A 24,054-nucleotide genomic window follows, 5' to 3' on the forward strand; every position below is an offset into this window, starting at 1 on the left:
TATATTTTGTTATGAATTTATTATGATATGTATTTTATTTTAATTAGATTTATTATTTTAGGTGTTATTTTTTGAATTTTAAATTTTAGCTTTAAAAAGTTCGGTTAATCGGTTAACCGACCGATTAACCGAAAAAAATTTCGGTTCGGTGAATTCGGTAGAGCAAACTTCGGTTCGGTTAACGGTTAAAGGAAAAAAAACTTCGGTTAATTCGGTTCGGTTAAAACGGTTCGGTTAACCGAACGGTTAACCGATTGAACACCCCTAGATTGAACAATCAATCAAAATACGTCAACTTAATCCGGAAATTATTCATGTAATTCTTAATTTAACTTAATCCGGAAATTATTCATGTAATTTTTAATTTAATTGTCAATCAATTAAAATACGTCGTATCAATTATGATTTAAGGCTTGTTTAATAACTGATGGATCCGTCATTTTTGACGTTTTGATCATGTCAAAACACCAAAAATTTCGTTTGGTAATTCAATGGGATTGCTCTAAACCGTTGAAATTCCAAATGCTGCAAAATGCAGTATTCCGGGTTAGCGTTTTGAGGAAGACTTACAGTTTAACTCTCCTGTATAGTTTGGAAACTATTACATACGAACGAGATTTATGGACAGAAAGTCAGCCAAATGAAAGATTTATATATATATCATTAAAGGATTGAAGTGTATGTATACATCCCATTGAATTTGAGCTATTACATACAAATTGAACTATTGGAGCACAAATTCTTGCTACAATATCTGCAAAGGCATATTATCAGTTGTTGGGTACTACAAAAACGCCTGAAGCCAAGAACATAGGATTTTCTCGAACCCCAAGCTGGGGTGATATACGGATATGGTCACGCTCATGCATGCTCCCCTCGGGCCTCGGCTTAATGGCTACCCGAAAGGAGGCCGAGAATTGGCAGCAAAAGACGGAAATCATATGGACAAAACTGCGATATCCCCAGATTGTACACAAGAGTGCCCCTTGATGAGTAGTAAGATGAAAATGTGCAGATTATCTTATCATTGCTGAAGAACAAGATTTAGTTGAAGTGCAGATTTTGCCACCAAACCACCCCTCCTACAATACAATTTACGCAAGACAGCTGAGCAGACAAAATGTATACATAAACAAGAAGTCGATGTTATTTTACTAGAGATTTTTCCGGGGATTGGGGATTGGGGATTGGGGATTGGTTATGGTCTTTACGGTGTCTATTTTTAATTTTCTAGACTTTCCAACCATTCAAGAAAGGGGACTTACTGTATGAGTGTCGGAATAATCTGTTGGATAATTTGGAGATGCGCCAAGCACTGTCTGCAGCACTCAATTCTGTCAAACAAATTTCAAACGCTTATAAGCTGCACCGTTAGATTTTATATACACTCGTCCACACAGTAAAACGGAAGAAAAAGCACACACAATATGCTTAATCTTGATAACCATATACCTCTGCTCGGCATGAAGATCAACACCTACAGATGGACGTGCAGAAGCAGCTGATCGGACCACTGGACCAAAGATTGCCACGAGCTTCAACAGCATCTCTAGAGAAACATTTGCATGTCTACAAAAGTGAGGAAATAAAAGGCGGAACACAGGTTATGTGATTTTAAGTGGAATATTACCATAAAAAAAACGACTCCACCGTCCTCTGATACACATCATAAGTTTATTTATTTATTTTTTTTTTTGAGTACTATTGACTCTATTACAAGGTAGTATCTGTTCTATACTTTCTCTATCTATTGCAGTCCAAAGAATCATAAGTTGTGCATTATTAGTTACCTTTCAATCTTGCTGTCTAGTAAGGCCAATAGCACAGGAAGTAAAGAAGAAAACAACTCTAAGGTAATAACCTCCATTCTTTCAATCAGAACACTGACTACATCTGCTTGTACCTGTGCCATACGACATTAGTAGGAAACATGTTAAATTTCTTGAATAAATGCAACCCATTGTTAAGAAATTAAGCAAACATTTTGAACATTCTCCGTTGAATACTCACAGAATGATCAGGCAACTTTTTCAAGGCATTGATAGCACCCTTAATGTCATTCCGTTCCCAAAAATGTCGAACTACCTGCAAGGTAATCAGAAAGATCATTATCAGACTCGAAAGAAGATATATGGATTCTCAAATTTCCCTGACAGCAAAAAGTTACCTGCAACTTTGTCAGGCGCGACCTAAATGTACTTAAAAGGGTGTCATGATTTTGCATCAGATTTTCAATGATATTATTATCACTTTCAGCTGTTTCAGCCCTTCCCACAATTTGCGTATTAGTAATCTGCATATACTCAGCATGTGAGAGTTGGCTGAATTGGACCGACCAAGTGTGCCATAACAAATGTACAGCATGCGGTAGGAACAAAAACTATTTATACCACTATGAAGGCATTATCAAATAAGAACGCTACAAAGGAAGCATAAATCCTACCGGCAAAGGGGTTTCTTTTGCTTCCTCAGGTTTAGAGGACGGAACTGTATCAGAACTATGAGCATCACCAGCTCTCAACCTCTCTCTTCGATCAAATCTCTCAACCTATGAGGGGAACTCATGATAAAAGAAAAAGGTCAATGCAGAGTACTAACAATGCATCATCACTAGTACCCAAAAAAAAAAAAAAAAAAAAAAAAAAAAAAAAAAAGAAAGAAAGAAAGAAAGAAAGAAAACTAAAAGGAAGCATAAAACCATACCGGCAAAGGAGATCGTCTTGCTTCCTCAGGTTTAGAATGAGTTACTGTACTATGAATTCGTGCAGCATCAGCTCTCAATCTCTCCCGTCTATCAAATCTCTTGATCTACAAAGAAACTCAATAAAAGAAAAGGTCAATGCACACTACTTGCACGGTTGCACCATTAGTACTTCAAATATTATTTCCATCGATTTCCTCTATCTATAATTATTGGATACTATAAAGATGCAGTAACAAAAGTATTAAAAGAGGAACAAAATCTTACAGGCGAAGGAGGTGTTTTTGTTTGCTCAGGTTTAGAACGAGGAACTGATTCACGAATTTGTGCAGCATCAGCCTTCAACTTTTCTCTCCTATCAAATTTCTCAACCTACAAAGAAGCTCAAGAAAAGAAAAGTTCAATGCACACTACTTGCACAGTTGAACCAATAGTCCTTCAAATATTTTTTGATTATTTCCGTTGATTTCCTCTATATATAATTCTCTATATTGGATACTATAAAGATATAGTAACAAAAGAATATTAAAAGAGGAACAAAAGCTTACAGGTGAAGGAGGTGGTTTTGTTTCCTCAGGTTTAGAATGAGGAACTGTTTCAGTAGTACGGGAATCATCAGCTTTTAACCTTCCTGTTCTGTCAACCCTCTCAACCTAAAAGGAAGCCAATTAAAGAAAAGGTCAAAGTGGAGTGCCCACCTTAAGTACATAAAACAACTTTTTGCAAGCCTTCATGGTAGTACTTTTAAGTTCTAGAAGATCTTAGATATGATAACAGAATAATACTAAACATAAGCATAATATTCTACCGTTAAAGGGGATGTTTTTGCTTCCTCAAATATGATTTCCGTTGAATTCCACTATCTATAATTCTCTATATTGGATACTATAAAGATATAGTAACAAAAGAATATTAAAAAGAGGAACAAAAACTTACAGGCAAAGGAGGTAGTTTTGTTTCCTCAGGTTTAGAATGAGGAACTGTATCAGTAGTAGGGGAATCATCAGCTTTTGACCTTCCCGTTCTATCAACCCTCTCAACCTAAAAGGAACCAATTAAAAAAAGGTCAAAGTGGAGTGCCACCGTAAGTACATAAAATTACTTTTTGCAAGCCTTCAAGTTCTATAAAATCTTAGATATGATAACAGAATAATACTAAACATAAGCAAAATATTCTACCGGTAAAGGGGATGTTTTTACTTCCTCAGGTTTAGGACAAAGAACTGTTTCAGGACTGCTAGCATCATTAACTTGCAATATCTCTCTTCTCTCAAATCTCTCAACCAGACTGCGTGTCCTTCCTCGCACCACAGCCACTGCCAATAAAAATGGTATAAATTATATTAGATTAATTATGTCACTGTAAAAAATGCATGTACTTGTATCTGATGGTCACCTCCATTGACAACTTTAACAGAACTCAACCCTTTAGTGCTCTCCAAGGCAGCATCACCTGACACATTTTGATAACAGAAATAATTTAGTTGCTATGAAATGCATGTGGCAATGCACTTTCTCAGCTAATAAACAGGTAAACGATAGAAAAGGAAGACCAGTACTGGTAATTTAAAAAGATGTCACCAGTCTGGGAAGTGGATATCAAAGTTAGAAGTAATAAACAGGTAAAATCTACAAAAACGAGTGCAGAAAGTTTTTATTATTAACTTTTGGAAGGAATTGGCAGCCAACATATTGACAGATCTCCAACTCTCCAAGTCTTGCTGAGAGAAATTACAATATCAATTAAATCCTCAACTTCAAACAAAAAGTTTAAAAGACAAATTCCATCCCATCTTTAAGTTTTCCTTTTAGAGTGATAAATTGGGTTCCTTTATAAGGATAAAATTTCACGAAACTTCAGATCCATTCCCTTCTGTGAGAGTATCAATAATTAATACAGGTAACTCTGCAAGGAAAAAATCATGGTAACTGCAGCACCTACATCATCTTGTTTTAAACACCTGCTAATTTTAAACCAAAATAAAACTTGATGCTGGCTCTTCTTCCTACAATTCTTCTGTTTCATTTATTGGGTTATATTCCTCAGGATTCCAGAATTTCTTCATATACCAAGCATGATACATAGTAATACTTCCAGAAACGCAATGTATACAAAACTTCTATCACTAAAAAATTGTCATAATAAGGAAATTACAGAGAATTAAGAAACAGTATTTAATGCATAATTGGCCATTAATATAACTGTACGGTTCCATAACTGCCTTTTTATTGAATGTAGTATGTAGTATGTAGTATGTAGTATTCTTTTCTTCTATCTTTTGTTTCGATTTAAGAAGAGGGGTATTGTTGGAAATAAATATATAAAACACATTCAATTTATTTTACATGACATTTTATGAGATATCCAAAAGTAGTAATTAGGATAGGTTTTGAGGGATATATAGAGAGTATGTAACGAAGAATCATTAATCGAAAGCAATAAAATAATATCTTCAACCTGGTAATCTTATAAATTTCCAAAGCAATGATAACACTTTACTTTTAGGCCACAATTGTCTGGTTGGTGAGTTAAAGAAGTAAACACGCAAAATAGAAGGAATTCAAGATGAAAAGATCAACAAACTGACCATTTCCCTGATCTGGAATTGCTGACAGTAACGAGGTTTTCTCAGACTTCTCTTCATCATTTTTAATTGTTGAGTCATTTTCCTTCGAGACATTCTCAGCTAACTCTGTTTCAATTGTCTTCTCCATATCAAAGTTGTTTGATGGCCGTCTTAAATGAGATGGCTTAGGCGCACTGGCCCTGGTAGTGGAAATACTTTCCCTTCTAGAACTGGCAAAGTCTTTTCCATCTGGACTATCATGAGGCACAAGAACTGGGGCAATGAAAGATTTATTGTTGGTAGGTTTTGTGTGCAATACTTTAACAGAATTCTGCTTCTGAGTGGATAGAAGATCACTCTCCTTAGGATCAGGCGATGGAATAACTTCAGGAGGTGGAAATGAACCAACCTTCTTTGTAGTGACAGGATCTTCACCTGCATAATTAAATATTATACCAAAAATCTGGATATGAAAATGCTCCCTGAAATTGCAGAATCAAGGAACAAAATGATGACAGAAAATGGTAGCTTCTTTCAAGAGTAAAATAGCACTCTTAGCATAGTTTTAATGAAGTTTTCAGATAAAAGCCACATGAGATATAATGTATTCTACATGCTCTAAGTCTCGGCTTTTGGCATTTAAATCCATTACAAGGTGAGATACACAATAAGTTAATGGATCTATTTCCTGCTTTGGCAGAGTTAACCATAATTAAAAAGCAAATTTGCTTAGGCTATTATAATGTCTCATGCAAATCTAAATGGAGTAAACATTTTGAATGGACAAGATTAGTAAAGAAAAAGCGTTCTTAGAATATGGCGATAATTATATACTTATCAACATATCTTTAATGTTAATATGGGATTCCCCAAATATTAAAGGTCTCTCTCTCGCTCTTGGTTCCCCTTCCTCTTTCACTTTGTCTTAGTTATTTTCATTTTCACTTTTTTATTTTGTCAGTAAGGGTAATGTAATGAGTTCATGATTCAGCAACTTACTGTCAACATATATATTCTTTATCTCTTTGGAATCAAAATCAGGAGATGAGCAGCGAAGACTAGAATTTGAACTTCTATTGTTCCCTAACATCTCCACAGTACTTTCCTTGTGTTCACGTTTCTGCTCCAAGTTGCAATTCCGCTCAGCATTCATACCATAGGGTTCAATGAGCTGACAGGAAAAAAAAAGGCATTATAAAGGGGACAACAAAAGAATACCTCAATATGGGAAGCAAGAAAAACAATTATAAAAGGTAATGAATTGAGTTATCATATGTTGACGTAATTAAGGCAAGTACCGAAATATCTGCCACCCAAACTCCAACTGAGTTTTGGTAATATGTACCACCCAAAAGTTTTCCATCATGAATGCAGAGATCACCAAGCGTTGACCATCCCATATCAATGGAATCATGACAAATTACAGGTTCCCATGAATAAACCTAGAGTTCAGAGGAAGCCATTGATGTAAGTACTACTTTCAGTTTTCAATGTAAGAAAGGGAATTTAAAAAATGGTCAGAGTTAAACCTTCAAACTATCATCTAGTCCACAAAATAAAGTCCTTCCATCAGGATGAAAGGCAATTGACCGTACTCCTGTAGCCTGTAAGACAAGCAAAGCCATACGATCTGTATAAAGCTCTGGGTATTATGATCAAATTAAAATACAGCCAAAACTGAAAACGCAATGTCATAGAATTCTGACTTTTTAAGTTAAACATTAAAATTTCGAACACAAACTACAGAGAAGGAGAAACATAATTACCTCAAACAGTTTTCATAACAATACCTTCTGGTGATATGGGAGTCCAATGGGCAAATTTTCAAATAACATCAAAACTAAAAGAGGAAGTACGACAAAATAAACTATGCGTAGACGTTACAAACTAAGCCCTATGCTCTCATTAGGGAGTTAATAACTTATACATCCAAATTGGCTAACAAAGCAATGATTTAAAAACCCATAAAAGGAAATTGTTCTCCTTCTCCATATAAAATTTTGAGAATAGAGATCTCATTACACACACATTAAGGAAATATGAATGATGAAGTTCAATTCATAGTTATCTTAGATACACATCAGGGTGAAAAGAAGGGCTCGCATACCTCACGTCTCACAGATCCAATCATTTCAAAAGTTTCCAAATCCCAAAACTGTACAGTTCGGTCCGCTGAACCTGGAAAAAATCTAGAGCATTGGATTAAAAGCATAAAAATAAAACCACAAAATGTTTAAGAGAAAGGAGCATGTCTAGCAACTAGCATAAAAAGAAAATATACATGAATAAATGAGCAAACTGCATTGTAATGTAGTCCTAAGGTAGAAAGGTTTCACTCGCACCTGTTGCTAGAAGAAACTCAAGAGGATGGAAATCTATGGATCGAATATGTCCTTCATGGAACTTGAAATCATGTAAAAGCTTTCCAGCCGTTAGATCCCATATCTGTCCAAAGGTAAAAGGGTTCATGCTATGGTTAAAGCAAAGAAAAATGATCCTTTATTCCAAAGCATAAAAAGTACCTTAACAACATTGTCGAATCCACCAGAGACTACCCACCGACCATCAGGAGTGAATCTTATGGTGCTAATTCCTCGCGTGTGCCCTTTGTATGTGTGTATGCATCCTTTCTTTCTTATATCCCATATCTTTAGATTAGTGTCCATAGAACCAGAAGCAAAAAATTCACCAAATGGATGAAATTCAAGAGCAGTGCAATAGGATCTGTGTCCACTAAGCGTGCGAATCACTACACTTCAAGAATAATAGACAGATTAGAAGTCAAGTTGCAGTTTTTTAATCTCATACTTGTAGAATAATAGACACATGCAACTAATTCACCGAAGAACCTAATTTGAAAGGCAAACTTACTTTTTGTATCTTCTAGATCCCACAGCTTTATTAATCCGGATGAAGATCCAGCAGCCACTAAAATCTCAGCTGAATCAAAAGCTATAGACTCTACTGGACTTGTGTGGCCAGATAGGGTCTGTAAAGACAGTTTACAAAGACAATAACACTTAGTTACACAGGTAAATATTGTGATCATTGATGTCATTTATAACATCAAGTCATCAATCTTCTTTGGCCAACAACTCTGTTAAGTATATGCTATGACAATTGTTCAGCACTTCCCACAATAAGGGCGCATTTAATAATTGGCTACACATATATTCACTATCAACTACATGAAATAACAGCAACCTCAAGGATTCTAAATTTGTAATGAGAAATACATGGATCAAAAGTGTAGTTAAGTCACTCAAGCAGTCCATTAAATCTCTCACAATGAAATAACAAGATATTATCACTTTATTATATACACATTTTTTAAGGAATGGTATTCCAACATAAATGGTTATAAATAACTAAACATGTGTGGAACCATTCAGGAACTAATAATAACAACTTAAAAACTAATAAATTCAAACCGAGTTGAAATACTAAATAACTATTGAATACAATGTTAGTTTGTTCTTCACATTAAAATAATAAAATATGATAATACTATTAATAATGACACACGTACATTCCTTTTCTCCCGAATTCTTTCATATATTTTGATCTTGGAATATGAAATTCATTTTTGGTGAACAAATGGGGAAAAGGGAAAATAAAAAAGAGACAATTGCAAAGAAATAATCATACTTGAATTAACCGTACTGGATATTTGGATTCCATATGCAAGCATAAACTACAAAAAAGATCAGATTTTTAACTTACAGATGTGGAGGTTGGTTTGCCAATGGACCAAAGATTCACACTGTGATCATCACCCCCAGTGAGGAACATCCGACATGTCTTCTTCCCAAACCTTAAACAGTTCACATTCCCGGAATGCGCCACAAACTCCTCTATATTCATTCCAGTCAAGAACCACAAAGTAACGTTTAACTTTCTGTATAGATTCTTCAACAACATAAAACTCCTAAGAATATCTTCCTTGTGAAAAATGTGGAGAAAAAGAATACTAGAAAACATTAATCTTAATTCTCCTCTGTTCAATTACAGTGGTCAGGAAGCTCAAGCTCTCCCTAGCTGCCATGGAAATGCAGCAAATAGATATAAAAAAAATAAAAAAATAAAAATAAAAATCCACTTGCACTCTACTTGCTTAAGCTCCCCTACCATTTTCAGAAACAGTTCAGGAGAAGAATCACCAAAATCCCTCTTCGCCCAAAGCTCCCACTTCAGCTCTCCCAACAACCGAGATCCGATAAAATTACTATCAAACACAATTCTTACTCAAATAAACCAAAATTCCAACAGATCATATAAAAATAAACTAAACCCATACAGAACTTAAGCTCATTTACTTAAAACCCAAAGAAAAACAGAAAAAAGGATACGCAATTTATATCCACGCTTCGCCATCCGAAAGAAACGACTGAATTGACCGGAAAATCAAGACTTGGAGGACGGAGTGGGGCGTTCCGCAGCCGCGGAGCAGAAATCCAGCGAGAAAAAAAGCTGGGAACCGATTAGCTCAGAGTAGAGAGATTAAAGAAGTTGGAAGAAATGGAAAATTTCACAAGACCACACCTGAGTCTGAGGGGGGCCTCCAAAAGGAAAGCAAAAAATGTGTTTTTGCTTTTAAAAACTAGTCGGTAGACTCGGACCACCTAGTTCTGAGAATCGCGTTTGGATTTCAGATTACATTTTAGTCAGAGAAATAGGAAGAGGGGTAAAAGTAAACATCTTCTCCTACTTTTTTACCAAGATTCTTTGCCCAAAATGCAAAATTCTCTAGTCCCACGAAATAGTTTAAGGATCATAATGATTGAGTAGTCCATTAGTATCTGGTATTGAACCTGTCATATTTAGTGTAACTCTTACATTAAAACTGTTCTTTATCCATAATTTAGTAATTTACCACTCTAGAAACAATTTACCAGGATCTTTACTTCGTGTTTTGGACATAACCCACGAAACTTACTGCACTGTATCAGTCCATGTCCTTTTCTACAAGCTTTTTCAGTGGTTTCTTTTGTATAATACTTTGTAGAAGAGGACGTACCGCGATTCCAAACCATAGATTTCCATACCCTACAGCGACCTTAAAAAAATTCAATCTTTATCTTTCTTCTTTGGATTTTGATTGATGGGGAATTTTGGCAGTAAAATTCTGGCACCACAACTACATTACATGTGATTATCTCATACTTTCTGGACCACCAATTCTTCCCAGAATGTTTGTTTTTTTTTTTTTTTTTTCCTCCATTTTAATTTTTTAAAAGTATAATTCTATAGCATTGACCTGTAGATAGTTCCCGGCCACTATTATGTATTTTCTAGTTGGTAATATTCCCCATAATATTTTCTGCCACAATTTTATTCTCATTATGAAATTTGTCAATAAATATAAAAATACGGAATAAATAGGCCTAATTTTCTCTAAATTTTTGAGCCAATGATAAGATTGAAATAGCCGTATATTAGAGCATTCTCGTAAGTTGAGTTTTTTCTTTTTCAATTTTTTATGGACTCAACATCCACCTCATCATCTGCAGTGTGGAGTATAATTTTGTTTTTTATGCAATCAACATTTCTTTTTATTCTTGGCTTGCATACCTACTGACCTACTTAAAATTGACATAATCAAGGTTTGTTATAGTATTCTGCTTTGTAATTTGATGATGATGTTAGTAGTTAGGGGATTGAGATTTGTTGTATCCTTTTATGCTTATATTAAAATAATGGAAATAATGTATGTCATCATCCATTCTGGGAATTTTATACAGTTATAGTTTGTTACAAATAATACAAATGTATCATCCAAAACTGGAATGGACAACTTCAGAGTTTGTAAGTCAACTTGGATTTTAAAGATCAAGAATAGCTATTAGTATGCTCCATGTCTCAATTATAAGTAGGGTCAACAATCTCATCAAATTTCTTAATATTAAAAAAAAAAAAAAATCTCAGTTACAAGTATACCTAACCAAAAAAAAAAAAAAAAACATTCATTATGATTGACTTATAAAATCAACTAAATTAAACAGTATAAAATGTGTATCGATATGTTGTCCGAATATGCATTTTGGATAAAATCAGTATCGTGATTTTAGTTGGTAAAATATCACAGAAAGATAAATAAACCTAGGCTGCTTATAATTCACCAATTCAAACCAAAAAGGTCAATAGACAGCTCATTCAAAGAATAAAACTTGAAATCTTGTGGCTATCAAGCCAACTATTCAAATTAATCTAGTTAGGTTGCCTTAATCAACAATTACTATGTTTATGCATGTATAGGCAATTATGTAGATTTATTAATTGTACTTGTAAAGTTGTTATGTTGGACCAAATTAATGCTGAGTATAGTAGATGGACGATATTTATTACACTTTTGAACACTAAATTTAGGCAATATATGCATATGCTTTGCAATGTGAAATAGGATTATGACAATCTACCAACTATATATTGAATATTATAGCTATGGCTTGAAAGGAATATCCCACCTAAGAAATCAAGTGTGACTTCAAACTAGGACAACAGACTATGTTAATTGGTATTAAAGGGTACTTAGACATAGTAATTAATGTTGTGTGGGCAGACAAATGGTAACATCAAAGAAAATTTAAGCGAACATAGTTTTTTTTTTCTTTTGTTTTTTTCTATTTTTTTTTTTTTTTTTTTTTTGAAGAACAAGAGGGTTGACATCAAATTAACGGATTCTCCGGGTAGACGCTCCACCCATATCTGTCAGGAGAAAAGTGATTAAATCTTCCAGCGGGTTATCCCATAATGTTGTTTCCCAACCTCCTATTTGTCCCAAGTTGACAAGGAAATCAGCACATTTGTTACTTTCCAGCAGGCTGCAGGACATGCGTGACTCTAAGATGAGAGAACTTAGCAGCCAGAAACTTGCAGTCCAAGATTAAGAAGCTATGATCTTCATCATTGTCCAGATTATCCCTGAAAGCTTCCGTTACCGCTTTGGAGTCTAACTTCACAACGATCTTGTCCAAGCTTTTTTTGTGGTAGAGCGTAAACCTTCCCTTAGGCCCCATGGTTTTGCCATGAAACTATTAGTAAACCCAATCTTCACCGAGAACCCCCAGACCTAATCACCTTGATGGTTGCGAAGGGGACCACCGACGCTGGCTAACCCCGAGCTTCTCTTACAAGTGCCATCCGTGTTGAGTTTGAACCACCGATGTGATCTAGCTTGCCCCAGCAAACCCAACGAGACATGGCGTTAATTATCACTAACCACCTTTCTCACCACACTCGTCGCCTCCTTGACATGTTCCAGGGCTATACACACCACCACACTAGGGTAGCCAACAACAATCGTTAATCGAGCAGCTGCAATCGACTAATCAGTCCCTCAATTGTTGATGTAAGTGCTATTGACTCTTAAATTCTTATTAAGGTGTCGATTTTGGTTCCTCAACAACAAATATTGCTAAAGTCTATTACCTTTAATTTGCATCGCAAGTGCAAAGCATGTTAGTTATAGTTTTAAGGAGAAAGTGGAACCAAAATTGTCACTCCGCAAAAAGATAAACCAAAATTGTCATCTTGTCATACCTAGATGGTAAGAAGTTTGATTATTGCCAATACCATATCGATTGATGTCACCCCACAAGATCTTCCTTGTGTGATTTACCTCTCTTGTGTGATTAGCAAACTATTATATAGGAGTGGGTTAGTCCATATATACACACCCTCAGGTAATAGTTACAATTTGTACTCATCATCAATTTTCTTTTTCTGGGTATCTTATGAATAATAGTGGTAACCATTAAGAGAACGAAATCATTATTTCATATAAATATATAAAACTCTTAAGTCAATTAAAATATATCCCGTAATTTACTTTCTACACCCGTCTTTAGTAATTGTGAAAGACCTTAGCTTTTGAGGTTCAAACTTAAAAAACCAGAGTATATCCGGTTGTGGGAAGTAAAATGTATGATTTGTAAAAGTAGATTATTATTTGTTCCCTTTTCCATCTTAGTGCATTTCCGCCTGTAAGTAATTAAGACTGAAGCAGCAGTTATATCAAGTCAGAGCTGGCTGATAATTCCTGGCTGTATAAAGGGAAGCTTCAATCATGGCTGGCCCATCACCCAGACCCATTATCATCATCACATTCACCATTTTTTATCTACTAACTAATGTCCCAACATGTAATCCATATGCGTGAATTAAAAAATGTATTTCATCATAATTAAAATTTTGAATAATACATATATTTTGTTTCAATTAAAATTTGAACTGTATATTTATGTTTGTATAATATATATGTTCAACAGTATGAATGCTAGTGTAAATCTGTGTATAAAATTTTAAGCATATTTAATGTTAACAACAATTTTAATTTGATTCTTATGTTATGTTTATTATATTCTATCGATTATTATATCTTGTAAAAAATTCAATATTTTAAATTTAATCAAAATGAGACTCTTAACCCTTTTAGTGGATTATCAGAATTTCATTTTTTGAATGACAAATTATAAAAGTTCTATTAATGATTTTTTTTTTTTGGGAAGTTTTGTTAATGTTTTTTCATATAACATATATATGATATTTTAGACCAATTCATATTAATTGAATTTATGTGGCGATATTACAATGTAACAGAGTCAGTAATACTCAAAAAAATAAAAAAAGATTTACGTGACAGTTAACTTTTGTGTTGCCGGCAGGATTCGATCTGATCTGATCTAGTCACATCGACCATGAAGTCCAACATAACGTGTCAACAAATGCTTTCTTTTGCACTACGTTCTCATCACGCTTTGGTACAAAAGGGCAAAAGGCATTTCACTGTATGTTTCCATTATCTATGCCTTCAATATTTTATTTTAAAAAAAAATAAATTCAAACCAAATTGATCCCACGGTTAACTTAATAATCACAAAATTTCAATAGTAAATTATAAGTAAGTACAATTTAGATTGATTTACCTCATTGCAACCCTTTGTTGGTTAGGGTCATAAGGGCTTCACTAAAAACACACATTCTGATATGACAGAGGTTGCAGGTTTTCTCATAAATCAAAGACTTAAAAATAAAAGGAGTAAATTTTAGTTGTGATTCTCATGTTAGTTACGTCAAAGAGTCCGTACTGATATTTGAGTTTAAAGATTATATATATTATTCCATCTGGTAGGCTAGTTTTTTAGGACGAACTTTTCTCTTAGAGTTGAATACTTATCATTTGTATGACTTTCATTGAGAAGCGGTGTATGCGCGGTCAAAAGTATAAGTCGTCTAGAGTATATCACTGTGAATGTCAACTTCTCAAGAAGTGAATAGTGATATGATTTTACATCAGATATAAATTTTAAAAAAATAATAGAATATATAATATTTAAATTTGAGTGATTATGTAATGTATTGAATTACTTGTTTAGGTATGCTCTTCCACCTATCAGATTCATTGTACCCACATCTTGAAATCGACTTTGTTTAAATCTCACCCGCTAAGCATGCAATAATCATACAAGTTGTTTATTGTACGTAATTTAATTGTTAGCCTGTCACTATTAGCACATGATTGAAGTTTGTTAATTAGGTTATATATGTGACCCCCCAAAAAAACCTTAAACTTGGACAACAACATTATACTAATGATGGACTGTCAGTCCGGCAAGTGTTTGAATTGTGCTACAATCATTATTATTATCCAACAAATTAAATTAAAACACATCATCATTATTAGCAGTAAAGTGGTGGGCAAGGGTAACATTATCGGCACAACTAACATAACATTGCATGTTCAAAAAATAAAGTGTAGGGTAATTAATCATCAACGTAACCCCTCTTCCACTTCACGTTAAAGGAATAACAATTGCACATTTGACAGATTGCTAGATAGATAGCTTCATCTTCTTTTCACTAAGCTAGCTTGATGTGATTCCCTCTCATTACAAAACTGTGATCTTACTTGGTGAAGTGTAAATTGTAAATTAATTCACAAATAATTACATCCTCACAATAATAAATTATTTATTTTTTATTTAATGGTTTAAAAATTGGATTTATAATTTAATTGGTTTAAAAAAGTGGAATCGTCCACTCCAAGTGTCCCCACACACCGACCTAACAATTTATGGAGGGGTTAATTATGGTGACTCTTTTGCTCATTGTGCATGTAGAAGGAACCCCCCCCCCCCCCCCTCCCCCCCACCCCCTCCATTTTGAGAGATTGTTCCTACACTATAAATAAATTATTAACCTTTAATTTATAAAAGTGACATTTCTTGATTGTCAATTATAACACCGGCATTTTTCATTTCTAAATTATTGTGAAGTTTGTTTTTTTTTTTTTTTTTTTCGTCCTTCAATTGTCTTTAAATTTTTTTAACCCAACCTAACAACACTTGGGAGCGAAAAACTCACTTCGCAAACAATTAGGTTACAAAAATTGCAATGGTATAGTGAAGAGGCTAAAAGTGTTATTTTCTTATAATTTAGAGATGAAATTTGTCATATTTTTCTTTATTAAAACATCAATTAAACCATCTCATAGGGTTGAGCCCGCCGGTCACACATGGTCTTCCCGCTAGTACAATTAGCTCTTATATGTGATTTGCGGACTATTACAGGGAAGTAATGTTTACTCATTGCACACCCTTAAATATTAACTCCATGTTTCAATTCCCTCATCGATCACAAAAAAATGAATAAATAAAAAATCAAACTCAATAAACTCTAAATTAAATGTATATTCCAACATCTTAAAACAAGTATAATAAAGTTGATAGTGTTAATTGCCACGTAAGCGGTAATTAAATAAATACGAGACCAATTAAAGCAAGTAAATAACTCTTATTGATCACTGTGAAGTCCCTAAGTACAATCTAAATGGCTGCTCTGAGTATCGACTGACTGCGGTCGGGATTCTCTAACAACAACCTATCGATCGTCCAAAAGTCCCTCACATTGTCGCTACCGCGGGTATTTATAGCCGTGGAACCGGAGACACAAATCCGGCCGTTCGGCATGCTTCCCACGTAGCAACCACGTGTCAACGTCCCGGGTGCCCTGGCTGTCAATGCGTGGAGCCGCCACGTGTTCTTCGTCAGCTCTCTCGCTTAAGGGCTACCGCTCGGTGGTCAACACTGCCGCTCGGGTAACACCCGGTTGGACCCCGACTGGGTTCTTCACAAGAAACCCGACCTGTTACCTGCAAAGACAAGAAAAAAAGGACGAAGGCACACCGGTCGGGGTAACGCTATGTCGGTCGGGGTATTCCCTACCAAAAGTGTCCACAAAACACATATTAAGTACTCAATTAACTCAAAATAAGTTGCGACACGTTATTGTTGAGATTGATTGCCTAAATGTTTGCAACATCCTAAATTTGTCATCCCTTGATTTAACTTATGCAAGATGTATAATAGCAGAATGCCGTTTTCTTATAAGGCACGTACATTGATATAGTGTCCTTCCAGTTCATTCGCAGATCAACGAATTTATTGACTCACATTCTTACTAGAGCAACATATTCTGAAGCTGATTCTTCTATTCCTCAATATCCAACATTCTTTTCATCTAATATATGTTGGGTTTTTTTTTTTTTTTAAACTGAAAATAAGTCCATAAAAGATTGGATCTGATTTAATTTATTATTAATAATTAAAGCATTGTGATTGTGTTGGTAAAGAGTAGCTTCCACGATGGTCGTTGTTGGTGGTGATGACGATATCCCAACAAGTTAATATGTATCGTGAATTTTGACTGGGGACAATGTACCGTGTTTTCCTGCCCATCCTGGCCTGGGACTGTACTGTAAGGAATCATATTCACGCACGCTAAGCTCATCTCTCATTTCCTATATTCCAAACTTCACTAAAAAGGTATCACATAATGCTAGCTTCTGTCAGTCAAATCATACATTCCTAAGTTAACCTAACAGTGCACCCATCCACTAGGTAATACAAGTATTATTTTCATCAAGTTACGCACCGACTTTTGGTCTTGTCTATTGAATCATTGAGTCATCGTAATTTACACCATCTCAAATACTTTGTTGGACAGAGGTGTGGGTGACCTTTAGGATTGGAGATTCAATCTTTTGGAAGAAGAAGAAGATGTATTATATTTTCAATATTTGTGACAAATTTATTCTCGCATCGTTTAAAGTTATCTTCTATTCTTTACCTACCAATTTGTATATGTAAATCTAATTGAATGGTAATTGTTTTTATATCCTCATGTCGTTTAAAGCTATCTCGTATTTTTTACCTACCAATTTACATATTCAAGTCTAATTTGAATGCTTATCATTTTTAAACATACTTGAAAAAGTAGTTTTGATAGGGAAAATAAGAAATTAAACAAAATTATGAGATTAATTTATGGTTGAAAAGGTGATAATCACATGTTCTCTAAATTTTTGCTGTAATCAAACAAGTGGTTCGTGTCTGGAACAAAAGTACTGAACAACCTGCATGTGTTTTTTGTCGCCATCCCATTCATTAAAATATTGGTTTTCTAATAATAATAATAATAATAATAATTGAATATATATTTGATAGACCATAGAAGGAACTGTCAGAACATCCCACCGACAAACTCCATTAACAAATAACAAGTCAGTATGTCATGACGATCCTCCTCACTATTTATATCTAGTTCTCAACTTTTTTTTTTTCTTATTTGATACATTTTTTTTACTCTATGAACTCATGAGGCCCTTTGCTGGCCTAACAAAAAATTTTCAGTCCTAACTATCTACATTGGATTTTGACCCACTTAACACATTAAAAAAAAAAAAAAAAATCATTCCATAGTTAGAAGTTATGTTGTCCACAAAACTATGTGAAGGTAGCATTTTCTTATTTTGAAAATGCATATTTTCATGTTGTTTCTTAATTAAAAAATTTTTTTTAAAAAATTAATTATACGACATTTCGAAACCGTCATGTATGTGTAAAAAAAAAAAAAAAAAAAAAAAAACTTTCATAGTAACTATGTTCTGTCGTAATGTAAGGAGTTATTTTAAATTGTAATTAATAAAAAAATACAGAAACATCAAACATGTGAGTAGAATATTGTTTGCTATGTTTAATTTGTAGCAAAAATTGGACTGATGAGTGGTATTATTAATGAATTCCAGTAGTCATGAATAAGAGGAAAGGACAGGCCACAGACAAAACCATACATCAAATAAGCAAAACAATACATGAAAAATTTGTTCTCGCTCGTCGATCAGGGGGACAAGTCATCAGCAATGGAGGCTTCATTAATGGATTCAAACATTATTCTTGAGTTCTGTTCTCGAACCTGCGGCGAAACCTGGGAAGCGATTGAGCTATGCATGAAAAATGGCGGAGCGGAAGGCAATGGAAGACTGAGAGAAGAACCAGTAAGCATGAGAACAACTGTGGACATTGTTGGTCTGTCTCCAACGTTTTCTTGAACACAAAGCAACGCCATGTGTATGCATTTCATCATTTCTTGCACTGAACCTGATGAATTTCCTCTCAGAATGGGATCTACCAGATTCAGTGTTGTCCCTTCCCGCCACTGTGCCCAAGCCTGCATGCCACACAGTTTAATTTCATGATCATATCAGTGTCCAACCAATCAAACATATATATATATATGTTGTTTAATTTACACTTACATAGCTCAGAAGGTCTTGTTCAGATCTCCCATTTCTGGAACAGTTACTTTTCTGTCCGCTTATAATTTCTAGGACTAAAACTCCGAAACTAAAGGTATCAAATTTAACTGAAAATTGGCCGTGAAATGCATATTCAGGTGCCATGTATCCACTGCAAAAATTAAATTGTAACAAGAATTATCATGGTAATTTTTTGTACTCTTGATAAGAATGAAGGTTGTGTGAGTATATGAGGATATGATGCATTGATGCTTACTAAGTTCCCACAATTCTGCTTGTACTGCAGTGGCTTTCATCTAAGTCAAATAGTCTTGCCATGCCGAAGTCTGAGATTTTTGGGTTCATCTCTGCATTCAGTAGAACGTTGCTGGGTTTTAGGTCACGGTGAATGATACGAATGTTAGAATCCTCATGGAGATATAGAAGTCCTTTGGAAATGCCACTTATGATTTTATAGCGAGTATCCCAGTCCAAAAGTGCTCTCTTGACTGGATCTGTACATGGATATGGCCGGATTACAACATGAAAATTGAATGACAGATGAAATGTTTTGCTAAAGGAATATATTATAGATTTGAAAGAAAACTATACCAAATAAGAAATAGTCAAGACTGCCATTGGGAACAAATTCATATACAAGAAGCCTTTCTCTTTTGTTCAAGCAAAATCCAAGCAGCCTCACCAAATTTCTATGTTGAAGCTGGCCGACCAAAATGACTTCATTTCTAAATTCTCGATCACCTTGTCCCGAATTACGAGAAAGCCTTTTCACCGCTACGTCATGCCCATTTAATTTCCCCTGAATTGTTTAAGTTAAGAATTTGATATTCAATCATTAAGTTCAATCTCTTCATTGAAATGAATAACATTGTAAAGATTAATGATAAATTTACCTTGTAAACGGGACCAAATCCACCTTGTCCAATTCTATTAGAATTCGAGAAATTATTTGTAGCTTTTTTTATGGTACCAAAGTCGTATTTTAGGAACTCCACCACACTTACTTCATCCACAGCTTCACAGAATCAAATACGAAAATTATTATTAGTGATGCATTTCTAACAGTGAAGCAGTGAACTTCTTGTATCTTGGAATTGAACTTACAATCATTATCCTTCTTCTGCTTCCTCTTTTGTCTTTTTCTCAAGACAATAATGCTGATGCAGATAGTAAGGATGATAAATACAACAACAACAACAATAATAATAACAATTCGAATTGTATTATTGTTACTTTCTCCTGTAAAATAAAGTATTGAGTTACTTATGTAAATATATTTCTTAGCTCCTTAATGTAAATAATAATAATAATAATAATAATAATAATAATAATAATAATAATAATAATAAAACTAGCCAAGTTGTTTAATAGTTGACTTGATAACCACAAAACAACCGTTTGTCGGTTAGGATTACAAAGGCATATATGCTTCATCCAAAATGCATTTTTAGGTAGCAATTGAGGACTTGTTCGTTAAAAAAAATTACCTAATAGTGGTACCCGAACTCCAATCACTGTAAAAATAAAATTGTTGATTACTTGTATAAATATGAAATTCCATCTTGAAGTAACCAAAAAAAAAAAAAAAAAAAAAAAAAAAAAAAAAAAAGAAGAAGAAGAAGAAGAAAGACTGAAAGAAAGTCACCTGAGTTTTTTGGTGGAGAAGCTTCAATTACTGTAAAAAGTAAAATTTTGATTCATAAATATGAAATCCTGCTACCTTATTGTTATAATAATAATAATAATAATAATAATAATAATAATAATAATAATTATTATTATTATTATTATTATTATTATTATTATTATTATTATTATTATTATTATTATTATTATTATATAAAAAAGAAGCTCGAAAGTACCTGATTTTGGTGGTAGAGCTGTAATCACTGCAAAATAAAGTTTTGAAGTACTTATTATTTGTGTGTAATATAATATTGCCTTAAAAAGAGTAAAACCCCAAAAAGTCACCTGATTTTGGTGGTTGAGCTATCACTGCAAAATAATAATAAAAAATAAATAAATAAATAAATAAATAAATAAATAAATAAATAAATATATATATATATATATATATATATATATATATATATATATATATATATATATATATATATATATATATATATATATATATATATATATATATATATATAATCAAAACACTTAAACACATAATACTACTTTAAATAACCAACACTTAAAAAAAAAAAAAAAAAATTACCCGATTGTGGTGGTGGTGGTGGTGGAGCTTCAGATACTGTAAAATAAAGTTTTAAATCACTTAAGTGAATATGTAATACTAGCTTAAAGTTTAAAAAAAAATTAAAAAAAAAAATCTTAAATTCACCTGATTTTGGTGGTGAAGCTTTAATTTCTGCAAAATAAAGTTAGGAATTCCTTATTAGTTATTACCTGTATGTAATAATGCCTTAAAAAGGGGAGAAAAACTCAAAAAGTCTCATGATTTTGGTGGCAGAGCTATCATGCACCACAAAATAAAGTTTCGAAATACTTATTTAAACATGTAATACTACTGAGTTGGATAAAAGGAAGGAGCTGGCGGAAAGTCCTGTTGGAGACCGATGCCCAGGTTGTGACGAGAGCAGTCAGTAGTGGAATAAATATGTCGCCTTTGGGCTATATTGTTGAAGAGATCCGCAATTTTCTATGTCAAATGCCCATGGTTTCCTTTCGGTATGTGAAGCGAAGTAACAATATGATGGCTCACTGCTTGGCGAAAAGAGCTCTTAGCTATACGAGGGAGGACAGAATTGAGTGTTTTAATTAAATTCCACGTTTTCTGGGTGGCTCCCTTTGTAACAGGCTAACAACTAAATTTTTTGAAGTTTAATATATATGTTGTTTTGTTGGGTTTCAAAACATGCAATACTACTTACTTTAAACTTTAATTAAAGCAACATAACCAAATAATATTTAACAAATCCAAAAAAGTTACCTGATTTTGGTGGTCAACTCTCCACTATAGTAAAATAAAATTAAGTAAATATGAAATACTACCTTAAGAGGCTGTTTGGTACTTTTGCATTAATTAAATTCCTAAAAAAAATGTTTTCAAAGAATATATTTGATGGGAATAAATTTACAGATAAAACTAATTAACATATTTGGTGTTATTTAGAAACATAACAATCAAATTACTTTAACATGCTTGGTTCGTTTAAACTTTCTCAATAAATTTTTTATAATCTCTAATATATCCTTGCTATATACAAATTTTTTTTATAAAAAAAATAACAAATAATCAAGAGTTTAATAAATTACTTGTAAATTAATAAATTATATGCTACAAAATCACAAAGTCATCAGATTCATTAAGTACCTAAAAATTAAAGTCAACTTAATCAATAAATAAATAAATAAATAAATATATATATATATATATATATATATATATATATATATATATAAAGTATTGCATACATAAATATACACACACTAGTACTGCATCATTACTTAATGTGTCATATTACAAATTAGATTACATCAAACTTTAACTACTTGGATGTAAATTTCTTTAATAAACAATGTGCAATGATGAGAGAGATTTTTTTTTCTTTTATTTATAAGAAACTTTTAACCTGACGCCAAAAAGGATACATATATAATTGAATAAATCCGGTAGATTCCTAGCCATCCAAAAAAAACAATCCTACTTTCACTAAGTAAAATTTACTTTCCTTGATATTATTGAATGTGATTCCCATTAACTCAAATTTTCATAATTAAGCCAAAGATTGCACCAAATATGAGAATAGTTTTCACACCTGTTAAATTTGCTGGAAAGTTTAATCTTTCCTTGCTATCGAACGCTCTCTAAATGTAAAATAAAATAACTTTAAATTCACCTGATTTTGGTGGTAGAGCTTTAAGCACTGCGAAATCAAGTTCTGATTCATCACTTATGGAGTACTTATTTAAATAGTAGTTGTGTGTAACCGGCAAGTCCATTGATTTTGGTGGTAGAGCAATCGATATCACTGCAAAATAAAATTTTGAAAAATTTATTTAAACATGTAATACTACTTTAATGTAATAAAAAAATATTTAAAAATTCAAAAAATTAAGTACATACATGATTTTGGTGGTGAAGCTCGCTTCAATTACTGGAAAACAAATTTTTGAACTACTTAACTAAAATTCACTTGATTTTATTGTAAAGTTACCTGATATCGGTGGTGTAGCTTCAATCATAACCTTGTTATAATCGAAGAAGCTATAATTCTCGTAGCGCAAATTGCAGCTTGGCCTTATTATTCCGCCCCTTCTCTTGCCATGGCAGGGACATTTACGCAAATCTCCGAAAGCAGAAGTCAAGCAATCAGAGCAATCTTTAGCAGACAACTCAGGGGAGCACTGCACAGCCGCATATATGGTCTGCAACTCCGGTCCGGTCGTCTTGTCGGCTGCAAACTTCAGAAAAGCGCCGCCATTTGCAGCACGGTTTCGCAGACCATCCAGCAAGTTCCTTAAATCTTCATTAAACCGGTCCGGGCTCGAGGCATTTATTGATCCATTCAACGAATCAATGTAGAAGTAGAACTGAGGAAACCTTGACCAGGAACCTACGGTGGATTCATTCGAGTATCGAATCATGCACTCATCGTACCCTCCGAATGCCCCCTTCTCCTTAGGACACACTTTTACCATCTTCCTAGCTGCGTTATCAACACAACTGCGACATTTTTGGGGCTCGACGCCGCCTCTGCACAGGGCAGTGACACTCGTCCTGTCGGGATTTTGGCCTTCGGAAGCGTTGTAGAATCCATGTTCGTTGACTTTAGACGAGATTGAGGAAAGAAGAATGTTAAGGTTGTGGCGGTAGGTGCTGTTGTGTTGGTAGTTTCCAGTTTGGCCGCATAACGAGTACCGGAGCTTAGGCTGTGCGGCTGCTAAGAGGGTGATGCTAGAAAGGTGTAGGAAAACAAGCCATTTCTGGAAATCCATGCAGGCTTGATATTCAGATCAGCTATGATTCTCAGATCATCAGACCAATTCTATATGATGAGCCAAATTAAAGTTTCAAGAGAATAACATGAATTATTAATATATGACTATAAAACTGAGTTTCGAATCAAACAAAGAACTGAAGAAGGCAATAGACAAATTCCATGGGAATTGAAATTTCTGTAATTACTATCCGGGAGTGTCCATTAATCCTGCCTTGTGAC

General features: G+C 33.7%; 2 protein-coding genes and 1 long non-coding RNA gene across 9 annotated transcripts; all 3 read right to left on the minus strand.

Moving 5' to 3' along the window:
- Positions 1-627: 627 nt before the first annotated feature.
- LOC109159213 (katanin p80 WD40 repeat-containing subunit B1 homolog) lies at positions 628-9,872 on the minus strand. 7 transcript variants are annotated; one of them, XM_019307293.1, is made up of 24 exons: positions 9,811-9,872; positions 9,618-9,738; positions 8,992-9,122; positions 8,140-8,257; positions 7,791-8,017; positions 7,611-7,713; positions 7,376-7,446; positions 6,798-6,872; positions 6,567-6,710; positions 6,268-6,439; positions 5,290-5,703; positions 4,098-4,154; positions 3,881-4,017; positions 3,638-3,742; positions 3,250-3,354; positions 2,969-3,073; positions 2,704-2,808; positions 2,444-2,548; positions 2,168-2,293; positions 2,011-2,085; positions 1,791-1,903; positions 1,453-1,569; positions 1,266-1,334; positions 628-1,082 (listed from the first exon to the last, which is right to left on the minus strand). In XM_019307293.1, the coding sequence occupies exons 2-24, from the start codon at positions 9,640-9,642 to the stop codon at positions 1,025-1,027; spliced, it is 2,757 nt and encodes a 918-aa protein (XP_019162838.1). In that variant the 5' UTR covers positions 9,643-9,738; positions 9,811-9,872; the 3' UTR covers positions 628-1,024. The 7 variants fall into 7 exon arrangements, with proteins under 7 accessions (XP_019162838.1, XP_019162839.1, XP_019162837.1 ...); XM_019307294.1 differs by having other exon boundaries at positions 3,902-4,017; positions 9,618-9,847; XM_019307292.1 differs by having other exon boundaries at positions 9,618-9,847.
- Positions 9,873-18,347: 8,475 nt separating this feature from the next.
- LOC109159153 (putative receptor-like protein kinase At4g00960) lies at positions 18,348-23,861 on the minus strand. Its single transcript, XM_019307196.1, has 7 exons — positions 23,019-23,861; positions 19,967-20,124; positions 19,756-19,877; positions 19,454-19,661; positions 19,119-19,356; positions 18,863-19,013; positions 18,348-18,774 (listed from the first exon to the last, which is right to left on the minus strand). Exons 1-7 carry the CDS (start codon positions 23,828-23,830, stop codon positions 18,445-18,447), a joined length of 2,019 nt encoding a protein of 672 aa, XP_019162741.1. The 5' UTR covers positions 23,831-23,861; the 3' UTR covers positions 18,348-18,444.
- LOC109159156 lies at positions 20,365-20,910 on the minus strand. Its single transcript, XR_002050518.1, has 4 exons — positions 20,834-20,910; positions 20,725-20,751; positions 20,508-20,537; positions 20,365-20,376 (listed from the first exon to the last, which is right to left on the minus strand). It is a non-coding gene; the product is annotated as an uncharacterized LOC109159156 (long non-coding RNA).
- Positions 23,862-24,054: the final 193 nt, after the last annotated feature.

The sequence above is a fragment of the Ipomoea nil genome, unplaced genomic scaffold, assembly GCF_001879475.1.
Source record: "Ipomoea nil cultivar Tokyo-kokei standard unplaced genomic scaffold, Asagao_1.1 scaffold2826, whole genome shotgun sequence".
NCBI classification, from domain to species: domain Eukaryota; kingdom Viridiplantae; phylum Streptophyta; class Magnoliopsida; order Solanales; family Convolvulaceae; genus Ipomoea; species Ipomoea nil.